General features: G+C 36.9%; 1 protein-coding gene across 1 annotated transcript in view; it reads left to right on the top strand.

Annotated features, from left to right (window-relative positions):
* Positions 1-22,784, top strand: part of PKP1 (plakophilin 1) — a 39,847-nt gene that overhangs the window by 5,716 nt on the left and 11,347 nt on the right. The window contains exons 2-6 of the mRNA XM_026680845.2: positions 7,963-8,063; positions 15,971-16,398; positions 19,081-19,225; positions 20,974-21,181; positions 21,710-21,887. Of these exons, the coding sequence (XP_026536630.1) occupies positions 7,963-8,063; positions 15,971-16,398; positions 19,081-19,225; positions 20,974-21,181; positions 21,710-21,887 (1,060 nt within the window). The remainder of the gene's footprint in view (positions 1-7,962; positions 8,064-15,970; positions 16,399-19,080; positions 19,226-20,973; positions 21,182-21,709; positions 21,888-22,784) is intronic.

The following is a 22,784-nucleotide window of genomic DNA, read 5'->3' as shown; positions in this document are numbered from 1 at the left end:
AGAGCTGGAAAGCAGGCCAGTGGGGTGGGGAGGGAATGGGATTTTGCAGTAACCTTCCCCCAGGAGTGGGGAGGGAATGGGGATTTTGCAGTATCCTTCCCTGCCATGCCCACAGAACTGGTAGTAAAAAAATTTGAATCCCACCATTGGGATTGTGATATCTTTGCAGGTACTGTATGTAGTTACAAGATGGCTAACAGGTGCATGCGAATGTTCTGCCTTTATTTGTTCAATCATCCCTCCAGCAACGTATGGCATCCTTGACTTCTGATGCTTCAATTAAATCCTAGGGATAAGATGACGAAGGAACTCCTCCAGTTGACTGTTTTCAGTAGTAGTGCTTGAACATTTGGGAGGAGTCTTACCCTTAAGAAATTATTGGAGGCTGCCCAAAATATAATGGAATATTTAAAAATAACATTCATGCCTACTTCTATTATAAATGCTAATGAATAATATTACTGGTAATATAGAAATATTAATGATATAATAATGTTGATGATATAGCAATATTACTCTAATAAATTTTTAAGCCCGAAACAAAAGAAAAAGAAAAAAAAGAAAAAAATCTAGAACTTTTGATCTCATTCAGAGGAGAAAACATAACTAGACTAGTGATTGCAATTGGTCTTCAACACTGTTGGCACCTACCAACACTTGGAGGTATAGCTGAGTTTTTTTCTCCATGAACGTTTTTCCCAGGAAGAATCACCTAAGGCTATTATTTTGTTTTAGCAAATAGTACTACCAGTAGCCTTCTTAAATATCTATGGAAAGTAAACTATAGAGGGTAGCTTTTCTGTGAACAAGCAGACAAGAAATATAGGTTTTAAAAAGCCAAAATTCCTAGCTCAAGAAAAATAGGAAATGTTGGATCTTTTTAAATTATTTGAACTTTATGAATGCTGCTTATCACTTTGGTTGCCAAGGTTCATCTCTGGATGTAATGTATAAACTGAATTTCTTTATGTATTTGGAAACAATCTGGCATAATGACCTCACAGTGCTTTGTAAATTTGCACATTGTAGTGGGCTTTATTGGGAGCTTGGCTTATATAGAACACCTGATTGAATAACATAAGGCAAGGACAAGGTGAAGTTAAAATAACTGAATGTATAAGGATCCAATCTGGGTCAGTCACCAGGATCAAACAAAATCTCTGGTACTGGTGACTGACCCAGATGGGATCCTGCAACATTATCCTGGGACACATTTATTCGCCTTCATTGGAATATGTATGAGCATGGGTTGAATCTAGACGTACAAGGCTAGAATAAGATGAAAATTATGTAGACTATTTATACCATACACTTTCAGCTGAAATTAGATATAAAAATATTTGATTTCTTTTACACATGAAAAATTGTGATCAATGATCCAGTCCTAAGCTTTTAGGACTGTTGGGTACTCCAAAAATCAGTCAATGTCATATGTTCATATAGGGCTTTTAAAAGTAAATAACAACTGATAGCACTGTTGTGATAGCCAAAAATGCAAAGGGTCTGCTTGCAAATGATCTGCCAGTAATAAAAGTCAATGGCAAAAAACGGAACTAAAAGTAAACATAAAGAATTCCAAACTAATGGCATCAGTACAATAATCAGCCTGGGAAATGACAATGAAGTTATCAAAGTGAGTAGCTGCTGCTTTTGAGGATCAACCATCAATAGTAAAGGAACCAGTGGTGGAATTCAAAACTTGTTACTACTGGTTCTGTGGGCGTAGCTTATTTGGTGGGTGTGCTTGGTGGTCATGTGATTGGGTGGGCATGGCTTGGTGGTCATGTGACTGGGTGGGCATGGCCAACTCAATGTCACTCACATCAAGGGGTGCCTCACCTGGCCCCTCCCCTCCCAGCTATTCCTTGTCACCCAGCCTCAACTTATCTATAGTTCTGTAAAAATGTTGTTCACCTTTTTTGACTTTATTATCTGCATACTATAGATGTACTTTCATGGACCACTGAAAGGAGGAAATGGCTTACATGCTTTACTCAAGAGTGTGATATAGGCAAAAGGCTTTTAAGGGGCTGGCACAAAGAAAGTGGGGGGGATGTATTTTCCAAAGCACCAGGAGGCAAACAAGAAGCAATGGATGGAAACTGAACAAAGAGAGAAGCAACCTAAAACTAAGGAGAAACTTTCTGACAGTGAGAACAATTAACCAGTGGACCTGCTTGTCCCCAGAAGTTCTGGGTGATCAATCAATGGAAATTTTTAAAAGACTGGATAGCCATTTCTCTGAAATGGTATGGGGTTCCCCCAAAAGTCCCTCCTAAGTGTTATTCTGACACCTTTCCCAGGACCTCTACTCAGAGTTTGGCATCCTCAGTTTTCCTGCCTGAGCCAGGGGCTTGGACCAGAAGACCTCCAAACTCCCTTTCAACTCTGTTAAACACACATGTATTTATTCTCTGGACTATAGATACTGAATGCATGTAAATCCTGAAAAATATATGGTAGCCCTGGGCAAAAGAAAGGCAGTAGAATCACTCTAGGTGTAGGGACAGTATAAAATATTAACACATGATAAATAATGGAACAATTAAAAATAATAGCACAGTTTTCTCTGTCTCTCTCTCTCTCTCCCTTCCTATTTCTCTTTCTTTCTTTCTTTCTTTCTTTCTTTCTTTCTTTCTTTCTTTCTTTCTTTCTTTCTTTCTTTCTTTCTTTCTTTCTTTCTTCCTCTTTCTTTCTCTTTCTTCCTTTTTCTTTCTCTCCCTTCCTCTTTCTTTCTTGTTTTCTTGTTTTCTTTCTTTCTTTCTTTCTTTCTTTCTTTCTTTCTTTCTTTCTTTCTTTCTTTCTTTCTTTCTTTCTTTCTTTCTTTCTTTCTTTCTTTCTTTCTTTCTTTCTTTCTTTCTTTCTTTTTCTCTCTCTCTCTCTCTCTCTCTCTCTCTCTCTCACACACACACACCCCTGTCAGCCTTCATTCCCTCTCGCTCCAGGCACTTTACTCAAACGGGGAAGTGAATCCAGCATTAGAGAAGTTCTGCGGGTAAATGGACTTGCTTTTGCAGCTGCTGCAAACTTCCCCATGGCTGGATTTCCCCCCCCTCCCCCAGCGTTCTTTCCCTCTCACTCCAGACACTTTACTCACAAGGGGAAGCAATACTTCTAGTGTCCAGCCTTGGAACAGTTTTGCAGGTTAACGGACCGGTGCTCCGCCCACAGTCATGTGTTTTCAAGTGGCTGCTTGAAAGTGCATGGATAGAGCGGGGGAGCAGTCCTCCTTTAAACTGGGGCATCGGGTGGGCGGGGCAAGCAAGTGAGTGGAAACTGGGTGACTAGGTTGGGGGCGTGGCCAGCTAGATGTTGCTACCGGTTCGGCGACCCACACCAAATTCTTGCTACCAGTTCGCCTGAGTAGGTGCGAACTGGCTGAATAGCACCTCTGAAAGGAACCAACAGTCAAGAAATATACTGCAGACTAATACTTGGTAGAACATGAAGATCTGGGGAAAAAAATATTCAAATGGTGTGATTTATCTATATCTACACATACCAGAATTAGGCAAGCTATGGTGTTCCCAGCAATGCTCTATGGAAGAGAAAGTTGGACCTGCAAAAGCATGAGAGAGGGGTATTGATACTTTTGAATTTTTGGTGTTGGAGAAGCCTGTTGTGAATCTTATACCATGCACAGCCAAGATATCAAATCAATAGATAATGAAAAAAGTCTACTCAGAATTATCATTCAAGGCACAAATGAACAGGCTTCAGTTATCTTACTTTGGACATATAATGCAAACATTGATCTCTCTGGGAAAGGGCCTACTGCTGACGAAGAGGAAAGGTGGATAGACTCAGTTATAGTGATGATTGAGTGCACTGTTGACCTAAAAATCAGATTAGGAACAGATCTTCATAGATTTTATCCATGACTTGACAGTATGCAATGAATCAAAAGTAAATAATATTTTTATTATTTTTTATAAAACAATAAAAGTCATTTCTCCCCTCATATGAGATAAGTTTACTCTTGTGGCATTATAAGTATTTGGAATAGGCAGTGAGCAAATATAGAAAAGCTAAGCAATGAGTCAGAGGGAAAGGACTTCAGGAAACAGCATGGAGAAATGTAACTTTTCAGGAAAGAAGACTCTGTTTCTACAGATATTTATTTACTTCTATACCATATTAGGGTTTCTGAATCAAGTAAATATATTGTTGACTTTTTTTTAATGCCCATGCTCTGAGATGTCAGAATATGAGATAATGATGACTCATAGACAGTGGTGGGATTCAATTTTTTTTACTACCAGTTCTGTGGGCATGGCTTGGTGGGTGTGGTAGGGGAAGGATCCTATAAAATCTCCAGTCAGAGGTGGTATGTGCCGGTTCTCTGAATTATTCAAATTTCCGCTACCGGTTCTCCAGAACTGGTCAGAACCTGCTGAATGCCACCTCTGCTCATAGGCAGCTTTTTTCTTTGGAGCTACTAAGCAGTATTTATCATGCATCTGGAATATACTATATTTGTATTTACACGTCTAATTGAAGTTTAAAAGCAGTTGATCCGTCCAAACATTTTGGGGACCTGTGCCAAAGTTTTGCAAAAGTGTTCTGGCCCCTGTGTGTTTGGACATATAACTTTCTTGTTTGTAGTAAACAGGTTTAACATAACTGTGTTCTAGAAACATATTTCTCCAAGGGCATATTTTGAAGGAATAGTGATAGTTAGCTGTGTCTCTATAGATGTAGATTATAAAATGCAGGGGAAAAACAGGTACAATACTGCTTAGGGCATAGGTAGAGTTATCAGCCAGTAATAACCTCAGGCTTAGGTCATTCAGTTCTTTGGTAGATATTTTTATTGTTTTAATAATTTACTTTAATTGTTTTTAAATTGTTTCAATTATTTCATAATTTTAGTTCTAGAATTGTAAGTCATATAGAGTCACTTGGTTAAATTGAAGAGAGATGGGGGAAGGGGGGGAGAATTACAATAAATCTTATAATTAAAGATTCTTCTTTCCTCCTCCTCCTCCTCCTCCTCCTCCTCCTCCTCCTCCTCCTCCTCCTCCTCCTCCTCCTCCTCCTCCTCCTCCTCCTCCTCCTCCTCCTCCTCCTGTATATCAAGCATCAGCAACCCATGAAAGAGCAGATCCACAACATGGGACATCCCCTGGCCTCAAGTTACTATCAGATAGGCAGGTAAAGGCTATGTCTATACCAGTTACTCAGATCAAGAGGCTGTGAAAAATGTGAGCCTCTTATTACTACCCAATAGAATAATGCTTATCACTACCCAATGGAATAATACATGAGTTGGCTTTGAAGATTACTTGAAAACTGCAAATGGTTCAAAGTGCAATGGCCTGCTTATTGTTAAATCCAAGGTGCCACATAGGACCTGTTTTGTGGTCACTGCTTTTGTTACCAACAGGTTTTTCAAGTGAAATATTCATTTTAACCTGTAATGCCCTATATGGCTTGGCACAATGGGATCTAGTGTACTGGCTTTTCCATATACCTATCCAGTATGTACACACCATCAAAACTTATTTAGTTATTCAAAACTTGGGGAAATGGAACATAAGTTTTGCCATTTCAGTCCCCATATTTTGAAAGGTTTCCTTCATACGGTTAGGTTAGCACTTACACAATTGGCCTTCTGAAAACTGCTGAAGACTAAATGTGGGAGCAGACTTTTGGTGGATGAAAATTATTGCCATTGATCCTGTTTTCACTTTGTCACATTTGTACTTGCTAATTTTTTATGGTGCTTTTACTGCTTGATAAGGAGCCGTGGTGTACAGTGTTACAGGCAAACACTTCACCCAACCTGGAGTTTGATCCTGACAGGGCTCAAGGTTGACTCAGTGTAGGAGATGACCAGGCAGAGCCTGAGGAAGGGGTCAAACACATTTTCAGCTTTGAGTCTCTCAGCCCAGCTTGAATTCCAGTGACCCTTATCTACTGCCAATTTGTTTTGGCCGTTAGTAGTTCCGATTCTTGTAGAGAGCTTAAATGTGTAATAAACTCCTATATACATTTGAACTGCCTGAGTTTCCTGATTTCCATACTTTATACTCAGCCTTCCATCCTTGTGAAGTTGGTAAAATGAGGACCCAGATTGTTGGGGGCAATATGCAAATCACACTTACATTATAAACCGCCCAGAGAGTGTTGTATATAAGCCTAAATTCTATTGCTATTGTTTTTCAGTATGTAGGCACAGTTGCTATTTTTCTGACAATGAATTTTCAAGAGTTGTTAATATTGTGGTGGTATCGAACACAATAAATACAGTATAAACATGATATCTATGCAGCACATCTATAGAACAGACAGATATTGTAAATTACTTCAGTTTGCAATTCTTATAACCTTTGGTGGAAGTTCATTGCTTAGAAAGGTCTTTAAACTTTAATATTTAAACTTAAATGCTATTCAGATTTTCAGTGTCTCCCATTGAGGCACACTGTTAGTGAAATTTTTGGAAATCAAAAGACTTTCACGATTTGAGACATTGTCTCTGTAATTAGCTATTAAGAATTTATTCAATTCTACTCTTTATTGCTGAAGCAATTAAGACTTTGATTTAATATTTCTATATATAATATTCCATGGCAGTCATGGGGTATAATGGTTAAGGTGCTGGACTGACTCACTGAGGCAGTGAAGCCAGATAGGTGATTTTAGGTCAGTCACTCTGACTCAGCCTAAGCTGGGAGGGGAAAAAAATCTATTTAGCTATCTGAACTGCAGAATTGTAGATAATGATCCATAACAATCAATAAAGAGGCCTTGATCTTGCAGTGGATGATGATGAAGATTATTAATAATTATTAATAATGATTGTCCTACACATAGGATCAGAAAAACTTCTTGAGGACAAAAGTTGGCCATACATTATTCATGAGCCCATAACAGCACATCTTAATGGTATCTATGAAACATCCACGTTAATAATAAAAAAGCATGCTAACAATAAATTAAAATAGCTTGCATATTGAATATTATGAAATTTTAGCAATCTCATTATGACATTTGATGAGTAAGATTGTCAAAACCTGATATGATTTTGCTGCTTTTAAAATGCTATTTAAAAGGCTGTTGAAAATGTTGACCTCTGATATTGCCCAACATCAATACAGATGTTTTCATTACTTGAAAAATATGGCTTTCTATTTATTTAGGGACCATTCCTCAGACAGTTTCTTCGTAGTGAGGAGTAGTGGTAAACAGATGAAGGCAATTCACCAAGATTCAATATTGTTTCAATATGAACTCATGTTGTTGGATTGTACCTGCTTCTTAGTATAAGATCAATAGCTAATATGAATCTAATAAAACAGTTAAATGTAATAAAATTCTTTGGTGTTTGTTTGTTGTTTCTCCTATTTCTAAGACTGCCCACTTGCCAAGTAACTTATAAAAGGATTAAAAACATCTAACGGGGGGAAAAACAGCAGAATTAGGCCATACTGACCTTGGAGGCATAGCTATTCCCAAGGTATTAGTTTCTTTGGGGGGCTCCCATGGTTATCATATTGGTCAGGCTGGCGTAACACTACTTAAATAAATAGTGGAAATCCCACTTGACAGTCTATTCAGAATTAAGTATATTCAGAATTAAGTAACATAAGAATAATGAGTTTAAGTTAACTATGTTGCGTGGCAAGCTGAATCATTTGTCTAAATCAGAAATGATTATTTCATTAAAAAATCTGCTAAAATGTGGTAAAATTTCAGAATTCAGTTCATCTCTTTGAAATATACACATCTTTAAATTTATGCTTCATATAGCATGTGTCCCATTAACTTTGCCAATAGTTTCTTATGTAGGTTTTTTTTATATCATAGCCATATATACAACATGGTAACATTTCACTTATGTCATATATTCACTGATTCTTTTTTAGCACAAAGTGGGCAACTGAATCAAATACTAAACCAAAATCAGAGATTTTAAAAAATCATCTTTTTTCATTTATAATATTCTTGCTGTATTTGCAGGTTCAATGTATGATGGTTTGTCTGATGGCTATAACTATGGAACAGCCCGTGGTAGCTACTATGCCAAAGCCCATACAGGAACCAATAACTGGGGCCATACGGTAATTTTTTATGTTTGTTTGTTTCCTTATTTATTTATTTGTTTATTTTGGTCATATGGTCACGAATAGGAAACTCAAATCATTCTCAGGCTTATTTAAAGCCATCTTGAGAAGGACTGGAAGATGGAATGGTTAATTTGTTCAAAAACATAATCAATAGCTTTCTGTTGATTGAAAAATATTAATTTGATTTTGTATAATATTGTATGATATTCCAGTCATCAGAGAATACCAGTCTTATTTGCTACAACTCTCTGTGTATTATATGCTTTTGCATTTTCTGGTTGTAAGGCCTTAATATAGATTAAATTAAAGTACTACTTTATAGAAAATAGAAGGGTCATATTTTTAAATAAGTTTCTCTTTAAAACATTGCAATTCAATACTTTTCTTTAAATGCATATAGATACAGTCAGCATTTGTAAGCAAGGTGTTAACTATTGAAATCTATAATTATCTTGCTGGTTGAGAATCTTGATGATTATCGTTCTAATGCATCGTAGAGTGGTAAATTGGGGAAATTTGAAGACCAACAATAGTCCCCTTGTGTTTCTTGATAATCCATTTCTAACTGGATTTTAGAATAAGGTGAAACTGGGGATGTCTAGACACAATAGATATTGAATTCTGTGTTTCTTTAAACAGGGCGAATGAGTAGATTTAAAAGTATTTTAGGGAAAAAAGATACACAGCACAGGTATATTGTTTCAAAGAAATTAGAATGCATAAGATTTTATTTCCTGGTTAATCATAGTTACTCAGTTAAAATATTAAATGACTAAAGGCTACATCAAAATTGGTCAGCCTTTTAACATAAGCTATAGCTTATGTTAAACATATAAGATAAACAAAAAGATAAATATATAGCTGACATTTTAATTAAAAAAAACATTGAACTGAGCATAGTAGCTGTCTTAGATAGACAACTTAGATATTAGATGCTCAGATGAGGTCAGTGTAGCATCTCATCCTGCCAATCAAGCCCTTTGCTACTATACTTCTCTTGGTGCAATGGAAAATTCTATCGGAGGTTCGAAGTCAACAGCTTTATTCGATTAGGTCAACCTCCTCCTCCTCCTCCTCCTTCTTAGAATGGCTCTGAGAAATACTCTACATTAGGGGTGTCAAACTGGCAGCCCATGGACCAGATGCATCACATGCAGGCCATTCCCATCCCAGCTCCGTGAATGGGAAAAACATCATGAAACATCATGTGATGGCAACATGGCGCAGCGAGTTTGACACCTGTGCTCTACATTATAATCTAGGATTTTCCCTCAATGGATATTCTAATCAGGAAAGTCAACAAGCTATCTGAAGCTTTTATGACTTTGATATATTGGCTTGAATTTTATACTAAACTAAAAGGAGGATGAAAATCCCATGGACAGTTGATTAAACTATAAGGCCAATCAACTCAATCAATCAATGAATTTAGATTCAGAAAGAGTTTTCATGCTTATACATATGGACACTACCCATCACCTCCAAGGGCTGGAAAACCTTGATTCAAAGGCAGCTGAACAGCTTCCAGGTATGAAAAAGGAAACCATTCTGTCTGTCTAAAATTAAGCTGTCAGAGAAAATTAAGCTGTCAGGATAAGAGCCTGTGAAAACTGTGGTAGACTAAATATAATAGGAGATGCCTTTACTGTAGTATGAAACATCATTTGTTAGTCTCCTGGTGAAATGTATATGAAACTTGATGTCCGGCATATGCTTTGATTGTAAATAGTTGAACAAAAATAGGGTTTTGGGTTTTGTGGGAAGTTGCATAACTAGGATGTATGGCAATCAAAGTTAGAAATAGAATGTGCTAAAATAATTGGAGTATTAATGTAAGTGTGGTGTAAGTCCGTGAGTGCATGAAAGAGAGAGAACGAGAGAGAAGAGGGAACAATACTAACTTAATGTCCCTTCAAGCCATCGCCCTTTCAATCAATTCAGGAAGAAAAGAACACAAATCTCACAAATAAATGGGTGTATGCTAAATTATCCCCATGCCTTCCAGAACAGACGTAGAAAAGTATCAATTCAGTTAAAAATGTAAAACATAGGTATATCTTATAGAACCATGGTATTTAGTCTTATTTTTGTTGTTTTTTTCAAGTGTATAAGTTCCACTTGTGTGCTATAGACTGGGGTGAATTCTTTTGGCAAGCACAATCAAGGGTGTGTGTTGTATCCTGGTGGTAAGCCATCATATTTTATTACCTTGGTTTTTCCCTCAGGCCTGCTAGACACTCCTTCTCAACGTGTTCGTGCAAATGTTTTAACCTTCATACCATCTGTTGTTGGAGAAACAAACCAGTCAGTTTTTTTAAAAATCAAATGTTTCTGAGAAAAGGCTGCTGGCCTACCAAAGAGAACTAGAAACACACCACACAGTTTTCAGTTGTGATCTTATTTTATGATCTACTGAGTTACCTGAATGGTTGGCACTTCACTTTCTCAGTTACACAGGGTTGAGAATAAGAGCAAACTGCTTCTAAAAGTACAGAGTGACCATATTAAAACAACATTAAAATGCTGCATGCTGCACATTGTTATGTTTCATAACTGCTTTTGGAATCATATTAGCCTTGTGAAAAATCACTGTAATCATTACTTAATTAGGTGTTAAGAGAAGTTCATGATGTAAAAAAGTGCTGGACTATATTTGATTGGGAAAGTGGCAAATTGTAGACCTGGATTATTTAGATGAAGTACATAAGATACTTTCAGACCTATGTACTACATTAACATTATTAATATATTACTGAACTCAATATTCCAATGAAATTGGGGGACTGCCAAGAATGTACACTAATGTTATACTAATTCTTTGCCGTTTGGAATATCCCACCTCGAGAAATGAGGTGGGCCCCCACTTGGCTGGACTTTTAGAAGACCCAACTCACTTGGTGTTTGTAGAGAAGCACGCAATCATGGGGTCGGTTAGCACCATTTTTTAAACTTTAATTATTTTATTTCTGTTTTAATTGTCTCCTCTATACAATATTTATAGGGGGTGTTGTTTACATTTTAATTATGCACTGCTCAGAATCACTCTGGGAGTGAGAGGGGCAGCCTCCAAATATGATATATAAATAAAACAAATAAATAACTAAACTAATAATATCTCAAAACTGGTTATGATAAATGCTCCCTGTGATAAAAAGTTGCATTTATGTTTCAGATTGTATATTTTAAGTTTTAATTTAAAAAAAATGGGCAGTAAAGGGTTCCTTTGTCTGGTTTTTTTTTATAGCAATGAAATGAATACCATCCATTCAGCAATGCTGAATATGCCCATTTTTCAGAATTATGTTTCCAGCACACCTTTCAATTGACAAGCCCAATCCAGTTAGCCTAGAAGTTATTTCTATTATAAGAAGATACTTGTATTCTAGTTTTTAAAAAGTAGAGAGATGTATCATAGCATCCATATCAATTGATCATTTTACAAATCAGCAATTGAATTCAACTTCAGAAAAGGAAGCCGATTCTGGTCCTCCTCTGCACCCTTCCCCCACCTCCTCAAAATGCCCTTAAAGACAAAGTATTTTGGATTCAACATTCCAGATTGCTTCTTGATATAGTTTCTTGGGTATCAGACATGTTGGTTCAGTGTCTGCGAGAGATGTGTCCCTTCCACTAATTTCATTAATGAGTCTTTTCTTCATAAACTGTGCTGCAACGGGGGAACTACTGGGAATAGCTTCCCTCTTATCTATCTATCTATCTATCTATCTATCTATCTATCTATCTATCTATCTATCTATCTATCTATCTATCATCTATCCATACATCCATACATCCATACATCCATACATCCATTCAGCTTGTCTGTCTGTCTGTCTGTCCGTCCATCCATCTGTCCATCCATCCATCTATTCAGCTTGTCTGTCTATCTATCTATCTATCTATCTATCTATCTATCTATCTATCTATCTATCTATCTATCATCATCATCTAATTTTAAAACTGCCCATCTCTCACACAGAGGAGTCCATTGTTTGGTGAAATGGAACACTGCAGTCTACTTCTTGAACTTCCTATTATTTTGAAAAATGTGTATATGCTGTTCCAGTTGTTCCTGATCATATTTAATCAGGGTTTGTTTTTTTTATTAAGGGCTCATCTTCATGACCCAGCAACCAAACACTTTGTTGTTCCAGTTTATAATGCACAATTTTTCTCTTTCCCCCCAATGTAAGTCTTGTCATGGACATGAACGGCAGCACTTCCTTCATGCTGATGCTTGGTATTGATGAGGACTGGGTTTTGCCAAGGTCTTATAAGCTAGTTCAGGTTGCTGCAGGTATAGCCTCTCCCTTTTGGCCATTTTGCACTGTCCTCCATGGTCATTTTGACTTAGTTGGAGAGAGATGCTGTGTGTCAAGGTATTCTCTTATGCAATGCTTCTCTGGTGTTGGTCAGACATCATGCAGGTGTAGAGTTCTTCTAAATAATACTAAACGTGTTTTCTTTTAAAGATAGATTTATATATGATTAAAAAAGAGGACTAGCGATGTGCTGTACAGGAAATTAGTTGAGAGAATCAGATTGTAACACCCTGTATTGTGGATGTTCTAAATACTTTCATTATAGTTTGTTTTTTTACCAGCAAAGTTTTATGTGTGGCCATACTTATTGCTATCCTTATTATTAGGTGGATAATAATATTTGTGCCATTTTATCTTCTGTTGACATTTTCATACTCCACTGGAGACTTCTGAGTGATGCCGGCCACAGTCACTAATTTCCAGCATTGCCATTTCCATGATTGATTACTTTCAATCAATCTTTTCTAGTTCATTCAGTGCTCCTCTGCTCAACTGTAAGTTTGGGTGCATAACATGGAGGGGAAACGAGAGAGAGACTCTGACAATGTACCTGGAAAACTCTCTTTTATTTACTTCCCCATGCATATGATTGGTTGGCTGGCCTTTTTGTATACATGGGTTTTATATTGCTCCGGTGCTGATGTCAGAAACATCCAGGGGGATAGATTGCTGCCATGGACTACTGTAGGTGAGCTGTTTTTCAGGGGACTTGAGAGGTGGCCATACTCTTTCTCAAGGGCAGCTGCCACACTCAGCCCATCCCTCTGTAGAACATGTTAAGGCGACCAATTCATGTTGGGTTTCCCATCAGCAGGTAATGCTTAGTGGGAAGGGAAATAAACCCAGGGAATCCATCAATGACTTTCTTTAATTTATCCTATATAAAACCTGTAAAGGCAGCATCATTGTTAGGGAGCCAAATTACAGTTTGGTTGTCAGCCCAGTCCAATTAATCTTGGCATCCTTTTCTGCTGACTCAAGAACAAGAAGAATGCAGATGAATAAAGCCATGAAGAAAAGTTCTATATGTTGGTTGAGAGATATTAGAAAGCAATGGCAGCTAAGTTTATTTTATAAGTTAACATGTGTTTTTATTCCAGTAACGAGGGATGTCAGAAATGGCAATTTGGCAGAGATGTCTAGTCCCTGGGGCATTAACTGCAAACAAAAGCTAGCTATTATGTTCACATTAAAGACTAAACATATTATTTGTGTGCGACTTCTGTTTTCTTTTGCAAGTACCCACATCATGCATTTGGAAGGAGAACAAACAAAAAAGGTGTGCATAGATATGTATGCATCCACATAGCTTATTCTGTGTTTGTGGGAAGAGATTGCATTTTGGAATGAGAAACTAGTTTTCATTACAAATGAGATATTAACATATTCTTTTTCCCAGTAAGTCTTGGGAATTGTGAATGCCATGTTTTGAGTTTTGGAAAGGCATTTTTTTTTTGTTCAACAAAAAAGAGGCAAGTCAGTGCAAGTACAGACTGGGTGGGGTGCAACACTGAAAGTATAGTTTGTAGAGAGATGGAAAAACAGCTTGGTTTGTGTGAAAAGAAACTCATCATCAAAATCCCTTTTAGAGTTCTGGGTCTTATTCTTTTTCAAGAAAAAGTGTGGCTTTTTGGTATTCTGTATTGCAATATGACATATTTAGCTGCAAAGAAGATTGGGGGTTTCCCCCCCCCCCAGAAATATTTGATCCTTAAAATGGGTTACTTAAGATTTATGTGTATATTAAGGCAAACCACTTTTCTTTCTAAGATTTTCCAAAGTATGAGGGGTGCTAATATTTTTGCGTGCTTCAAATTCAGGGTCAGATTCCTTGTCTATACAAATATGAAGTGTATCCTGAAACCTCTACTTCGAAAGTTAATCATAAACTCTCAAGTTCACATAGTTCTTCTTTCAATGTTAGGTTAGACTATAACTGAACTTCTCATTGAATTGGGGAAGGCGGGGAGTATAGATGGCTATACTTTCCAGTAACTGACAGGTGTCAAAAAGTTCTTTATTTCAGCAAGGGTATATTTTTGCCTGCAAAATGCCTCCCAAAATTTGAATAACCAAATTAGGCATTCATTAACAAAAGCATTCTTCAAAGGGTAGATTTAAATCCGAGCTTCCTTACCTGGCACCTTTCAGATGTGTTAGAAAACATCTGTCAGAACTGCTAGGCAAGGAGCATGAAATGTGTGATCAGATACAACTAAGATATAAAGAATCCCACGAAATCCCCGCAGATGCTATTAAATACTGGTAGAATACATGGTCATGTATGGCAACAGGTATTGTACTTGCATTCACGCATCATTGTCAGGATATAGTTAGTTGCAACTGTCTAGGCTAAAGTTGCAGTGTAATGTATATACAATGTGAGTATATGCCATTGAACATAATGGAAATGCCTCCTTTGTAAATCAAGTGTTTAGATTGGATTGTGTAGGTGAATGTTCTGTTTAAAATTAGCAACTTCAAATATGCATCACATTATAGTAAAATAAATGAATAAAGTTGAGACTAGAATGGATGCATAAAAGATGATTTACAATTTCCTGCCCTCAGAAGAGAGTTATTGATTATTATCATATGCAGAGGATCTTGTATACTTGTGCATATGGCCTTCTGGATATTGCTGAACTAAATCCTGCAACAATTGCTCCACTAGTTAGGGTTGATGAGTCTTTAATGGCAACAGAACATATGAAAAGCCACATGTATCATGTTTCTTTGAGGTTTTCTAAAACCTGTGATAAATATCTATATAAGTAAAATGCAGAATTTTATTTGAAGTTTTTGGGAAGTTTGCATTAGATTTCAGTGATAGGAAAATAAGGTGAAAACTGTTTTGAGCAAATTAATCTTGGACATCCTCATTCCTATTACACTGACATAAAAATAGAGGAGGGGGTGAATCTATGGATAATACTATGTAATATCAACAATAATATTGGCAATCCTTAGAGGTGATTATAAGAAATAATATATATTCTTATGCAGGACTGTCTCTGCCAACACGGAAAGCCATGTTTTGGGGGGTGAAGACAGCAAGCAGACTAGATTACGACAAGAACTAGTGTTTGAAAGATGCAACAAAACTTTGCCAATTTATACTTCTCTTGCAGTGGCCCCCAATCTTTTGGGCACCAGGGACCAGATCCATGGAGAGAAGTTTTTCTGTGGACTGGGGGGGTGTTCGTGTGCTGCTGCATCCCACGGATGGGGCTTTGCTTGTTTGTGTGGCCCATTTTCTGGCATGCCACAAACTGTTGCCGGTCCATGGACCAGGGGTTGGGGACCTCTGCTCTATTGAGTGCAGTGACTATCCATGCATGGAACTGTATTTTGAAAATATTGACTCTCAGTTCGATGCCATTTCTGGGAGCAGCATGTTTTTGACTGGTGCCCGTTATTCAGCATGATTCAGTCAAAGGACATGTTATTTTCATTAAGTCCAGCACCCAATCTCTCCCAGTTTTTTCACTTTGTCTTTGTCAATCAGTTGAAGAATAACATTAATCAAAGACATTTGCTGGTTTTCCTTCCCTTCTGCCTTCTTTCTATGTCCATCAGATGTACAATGGAACTCTCAAAAGAAATGCAGCTGAGAACAAACGCTACAGTTCCTACAGCCAAATGGACGGTTGGGGTAGCAAACATTATAACAAGATCTGCAGTCCTACACAGGGTGGCAGTGACTACTGCTTTGTGCAGAACATGAAGAGTAGTCGGAGTGAGCCAGACCTCTACAATGACCCTCCACGAGGCACACTAAGAAGAAATCAGAGTGGAAGCCGGGTGAATCACAAGACCAGTCTACATCGCCACAGCCTCTACAGCAATACATGCAACAACCAGGAAGGAATTACAACCCTCACAAGGCCAAATAAGAGAATTCCAATCCGCACCCCCTCTTGCACTTCTACTAACAAGCAAGATGCAGTCTATGCCCAGCCTGTAGCCAGCAAGCCTGATGCAATCTACGGACAAGGTCGCTCCAGGTAAGTCTCTGTGCATGTTTTCTCTGTGCTGCCCATGATGTGGGACATTATGTGCAAGTATAAAGACAGATAGGTAGTAGTTAAACAGCATAATGAAAACCCAGTTGGAGCATTTTGGTTTCCATCACTTTGAAAATAATTATTATTAATAACAATCAGAACCTTACTCTGGCACACTTCATATGACTTTGATAGAATTTGCCTGAGGTAGGAAGCCATTTAGACTACAATCTTAAACACACTAATTAGGAAGTAACCTTATTAGAATTGCATGGTGTGGCTGTCAGTTATGTATAAAGAATCCTTAAGTAACAAAATAAGTGGTATCCATATTTTACAGTAGATCAATACTGCTGTTGTTCATTAATATATTTCCCTGCTACACCATTGATAGTTGTATGGTTAGCGGCACAATTCAATGTCTAATCAGTGATTGAGTTCTTCCAATGAAAAACTACATATAAAGATCTAAAAATTATAGTAGGAATTTTTTATTTTTACTTAACCTATATCTAAAAGACCTCAATCATTGGAATAAAAAGAAACCCAATAATAATTTCTTTATTCATAGAATGTTGAACCAATTCTGAATATTAACTACTCGTGAACATTGGATAGTGGGCTATATGGCTCAGCTTGTCTTGTGGAATGCTCACTGAAACAGAACATAGAGTTTACTATAGTTTTATGTACAAATGGAATCATTAAAGCAGCTATGTCTTTTTCCAGGTTGATATGACAGTTTCTAGGGGTCTGTATGATTGTTTTTGAACATACTTCTAGAGACAGCTGGAAACAGCTTCTGAAGAAACAGTGTGTGCTTCAAAATGTATATGGTTAATTTAATGCACCCATATATGTTCTGCAGCAGTTCTGTAAAGTAATTGCATGCTAGATTCAGCTTCATCTAAGTATTTTAAATTAGAATATGTAGAGACATGTATATATGAGCCAGCATTAGAAACCTTCCTGAAAATGAGGTGGATGATGGTATGCAAACTGTTCTGTTGTAATAAAATGTATTAGGACTATTCTACATGCAGCAGTGCAAGTGGCATGCTAGAGTTTGAAATCGAGCAGCTTCCCAAACCTCTCCTTAAGAAATGATGGTTACAGATCCAGGTTCCTATTAGAACAGAGTTGCTTTCGTCTCTTAAACTACAGTGTGGGAAACACTTTCCTCTGCCAAACATCTTTCAGGAGTGGCTCCTTTGGAGCACCCTTTCCAATTGGGTGTGGTTCATCTTGTGAAACTGGTCCAGATTGGGGAGTTGTTTGCCTTGAAGCACAGGCCTGGCTGGTGACTCTTCCATCCAGTAGAACCAGTTCCACTTTGGGAGCTGTTTCATTTCTAGAACTGAGACTGCTTGGTCCTGTACCATAGTGGGAATGGGATGGAATTAATGTGATTGTTTTAGAAAGGGCACCGTGAGTGAGTCACTTTTGAAATCAGCCAGAATGGAAATTTCATTTTGTAGATTACTTTCTGTTGAAATAAATAAATAAATATTTAGAGATGTGCACCCATCCCAGGGATTGATGGTTTAATTCTTGAGAGCCAAGAGAAGCTGGAGGATTTTTTCCCCCATATGTTTTATTTTCCAGGTCAGTTGAAATTTGGAGGTTCTATTATAGAGACTTGCCTAATAGATGGAACAGGGCACAACCAGCTTAAGGCTGGAGTAATGAATAACTGATCAAAATCGAAATTTACTCAAGTCAAAGTCTTGCCCAACTCTGAATACAGAACCCAGATAATGAGTCCAGCAGTTTCTGCATGAAATATGTGATTCTAATACTGAACTGTGATTACCCTGCCTCTTGAACTTTAGCCTTGCCTTTTTCCTGTCGGGAATCATCCCATTCATCAGTCATGCCTTTGAATGTGCTAAAGCATTGTGATTACTGTTATGAGTTGTGTCAAATAGTGCTCAATAATAAAAAATAATAATAATAACAACAGAGTTCAGAGCCACTTCAGGCATTGCTTCAGTCATTCCCTATTGGCAATTGTTAATATGAAGAAGCATTACATATCACATCAGACTACCCCAAATATTGGAAATCCTATGAAACTCTACAATTGTTATATATCCCCAAATATCTTTTCACAGACATAGAGACCAATGCCAAAATCTGGGATTTACTGGATTCCTCAGCTATGCACTTTTTAATTGAATATGATTGAATGCCACATGTATAGCAGCAAATTTTTTCTGTCTGTAAAGAATGGAAGAAACCATCTTTATGATTTTATGTAATCATGATACAATTGTGAGTCACAGACAACAGAACAGAAGTGAGAGCATATATCAATAAAGAGCAGAAAACAAAAGAGTAGCATATAAAAAGGCTGACATATCAAACAAGAAATCTGGGAAATAAAGCTTTAATTTAAGAATAATTCTGTGTTAAAAGAATAACTTTTAACATAATGATAATTTGGATACTTAATATAACAGTACTAAGGGGTGAAACTGTAAAATAGCAGTGTCCCCAACTCAACAAGCCTCTCCAAAAGTTTCTTTCATATATTTAATTAAATCCTGACCAATTTGTGATCATGAAAACTAAGCTCATGCCTGATGAGAAGTCAAAAGAATCACACAACTCCTTTTTCTTTTTAAAATACCCTGCATGAAGATCAGGGCAGTTTTGAATGTTTCTTCTTTTTATATTCAGAATATGTCATGATGAAGTGGATTATGGAGCAATGACTATCCAGAAAGCCATTCAACTTCTGTGTTCCTCAGATGAGAAGAACCAGGCCATGGGTGCCTATTATCTCCAACACACCTGTTTTCAAGATGAATCTGCCAAGCAAGAGGTAAATATATTATTTCAGCTTCATGGTGGAAGATTAAAAATGCAGAACTATGTGAGAACATTTTTTTTTCTGTGGCTAAAGCAGGAAGATCAGATTAGGAACCAACAACATATCCATGCAACAGCAAATAAGTTATTAAAGCAGATTGCATGGATAAATAAACTAAGTTTTACATCCATATTTACTTAATATACATAACATTATATTTATTCACAAATAATTTATATTTGAGAACCTAAACTTACAGTTGTTAGAAGTATCCCTGACTGAAATAGACTTAAATACTCTTATTTGAATGAAGACAAAAGATTTATGTAAGATTTACTATATTTGATTAACGATTCTAAAGATATAGTTATTTTTAATATATTGATTATGAATTCAAGAACTGTATCCAAGAAAACAATCTTGAGTTTGGAATATTGCATGACTTACATGGATATTGTTTATTAATAAATATTAAATAATTTATTTAGTTTCCCTTTTGCATGAAGTGAGAATTAGGGAATGTTGTCACTGTGGGATCAACAATTGGACAGAAAAAAGTTACATTGACTGTTTTGTCATCGTACCTCCAGAAAGGTCTTGTCTTGCGTGTTAAACTAGACTTCCTTTTAGGTAAATATAGTAGTTTAAATTCTTGATAACTTTAGTTGGCAGAAAAGAGATGGAAATTACAGTTAGGTATGCAAGCCCAACACCATCACTTCAAATTTTTTTCCTGGGCAGAATCCTTTAGTTTAAGGGACATGGCCACTTTGAGCTAAAAAGATAAGAAGCATGAAAAGACACAGATTAAAGCTCAACTGTAAGTAATCAGAGCACTTAGCAATAAAATATTCTAAGAGGGAGGATGAATTAATGTTGGAGATGGGTTCAATAGAGTTGTACCTGTTTCCCAAATGTCTCCCCTATTCCAGTAAAGAAAGAGGTAAAATGTATTTTCTATACTCTCCATGTATTACTTATGGTAATTAATAGCACCCTGATGATTGCTTGGTGCTTGAAGGCCAACATTTAGACCAGGAGATAAAAAGTTTATATATGCCTTCCCTACCTCAATACCATTTTATTGATCAGTAAAAACATAGACACTCAAAATAGTTTAGTTAAATGCAAGCAGTAGCTATTATTCAGGTAATATAATACATCAACATCAGTCCTTATTAATAGCAGAACTAAAGACCAATTTTTCTCAAGTCAGCATCATAGTTCTGGTTCATATAATTCATAACACCATTCTCATAACACAAATAGAGTCATATTATAGCTATTGCTTAAAATGTGTAAATCCTGTATTTATTAAACTACTGAAATAATTTATATTCAATGGTACATATATCTTCAGTTTGAGAACTGAATAATGGGAAGACCAAGACATGATTCATTTTTTTGAAATCCTTTTTAATCCCTGGTATTAGACAGTTGTTTATCAATCAGAAATATTCTATTCTATTCTGTTCTGTTCTGTTCCGTTCCATTCCAATCCAAAGAAAACCATTAGGGTCTCAAGAAACTTTCATATAGTTCTAAAGACTTGAAATGGAGATAGTAACCATTACCTCCACCTCCCTAGTATATGTGCCAAGGAGGGTTACATATGCATATTTTCTGCAATAGAACCTTCTTAAGGCATATATTTAACTTTACCATCAACTTTTAACACAAAAGTTTTGTACTGACTAAAAGAACAGCAGAGCTTTATGAGCAGTTTTGTTCCATGCACATTTCAATTATTTCTTTTTTAGGTTTACCGACTTGGAGGCATTGCCAAGCTGATTGAACTTCTGCGCAGTTCAGATGAGAATGTGCAGCAGGCTTCAGCTGGGGCCCTTCGAAATTTAGTCTTCAGAAATCCAACTAACAAATTAGAAACCCGCAGGCAGAATGGAATTCGAGAGTGTGTGGGTCTCCTGAGGAGGACTGGGAACACCGAAATACAGAAGCAGTTGACAGGTATTCTTTTGTTTTACAGCAAGGTGAAGCAACAGTGGCAATGAGTTACTAAACGGATACTTTGGACACCAAAAGATACATCTCTTCAAGAAAGGGAATTAGGATTTCCCTTTTTTCCTAGTTATTAGGATGGCCGACAGATTAAGTGATGAATGTAGTTCTTGATTTCAGTCAAGAAATTCACTGTGCTTCCACTGATTTGTATTAGAAAAATTTAACATAGCATCTCTCTTTTTTTGTGAATAGGATAATTTTGCAAATATATCTTATCACTTAACAGGAAAAGCATTATCTCATATTTTCTTTTCTTGTTCCATATTTCAGTAACATTCCTGCATTAAGATAAGGCTAAATGTTATCAGGAAATAGGCTTGTAGTATCATCCTTCAGTGATAATTCACTTGGAAGACCTGCTTGACTTCAGTGAATATTTAGAGATAGACTTTCACATCACTCTGTCTTGCCTGTTTATATGGAAAAAGTCACACTGCAAAGTCCAGCCACAAACCTCTTTAACTTAATTTCCAGGATTGCTCTGGAACCTGTCCTCCACTGATGAACTGAAAGAAGATCTGATACACGATGCTCTTCCAGTTCTGACTGATCGTGTTATTGTGCCTTTTTCTGGATGGTGTGATGGTGTTAGCAATAGATCAAGAGAAATGGTTGACCCAGAAGTTTTCTTCAATGCCACTGGCTGTTTAAGGTACATCTTTGGACATAATATTAATATTTTCAGCATGTCATTAAAAATAACTGAGAATGAGTTTAAAGTTATCCTGGAACAATCCTCCAAAGGAGCTATCTGTTGTTTTGTTTTGTTTTTCAAATATTTACAAAGACAGCAATATCAGTAATATAAAGATAAACAATCAAACTTTAAAAAGATGGAAGAACTCTGCATCCTTTTGCATATAGCTGGGATTCTGTTGTTTAAAAAAGGTAATTGTTTAAGTCTTACCTTCAGGTAATTCAAATTTTTTTACTACTGGTTCTGTGGGCGTAGCGTGGCTTGGTGGGTGTGGCAGGGGAAGGATACTGCAAAATCTCCATTCCTACCCCAATCCTGGGGGAAGGTTACTGCAAAATCCCATTCCCTCCCTACCCCACTAACCTGCTTTCCAGCTCCGTTCTCCTGTGCAGAGCAACAAAAGAAGACCCAGCTGATCAGCTGGGACTCGGGAGGCAGAGAATAGATGGGGGCAGAGCCAGTCAGAGGTGGTATTTGTCAGTTCTCCAAACTATTCAAAATTTCCACTACCGGTTCTCCAGAACTGGATGGAACTTGCTGAATACCACCTCTGCCTTCAGTGGAGTTGGTGATATGATGAATGATTTCTGAAACCTTACAGAAGTGGATCTTGCATGCTAGCAGACTGGTGTGAAGGAGACATTTCTTTCAGTGTTGGTTTCCAAGTCATTTAGGTCTTTGAAGAAAAGCAGCAGTACCTTGAAATGGCAAGGAAATAGGTAGTCACTAAGCTTCTTTTAAAAAAAAAACTTGTCAAGGAAAGAATGTCCATCTAAACTCTTCAATTGCCATAATCAAAGCTTCTGAATTAGATAATGCAATCATCCATGTAAATAAATATATTTGGATGTT

The sequence above is a fragment of the Notechis scutatus genome, chromosome 3, assembly GCF_049901735.1.
Source record: "Notechis scutatus isolate UNSWTSFEM ecotype Mainland chromosome 3, rNotScu1.2, whole genome shotgun sequence".
Taxonomy (NCBI): Eukaryota; Metazoa; Chordata; class Lepidosauria; order Squamata; family Elapidae; genus Notechis; species Notechis scutatus.
The sequence above is the reverse complement of the archived record's forward strand: the minus strand, read 5'-3'. Positions and strand labels throughout refer to the sequence as shown.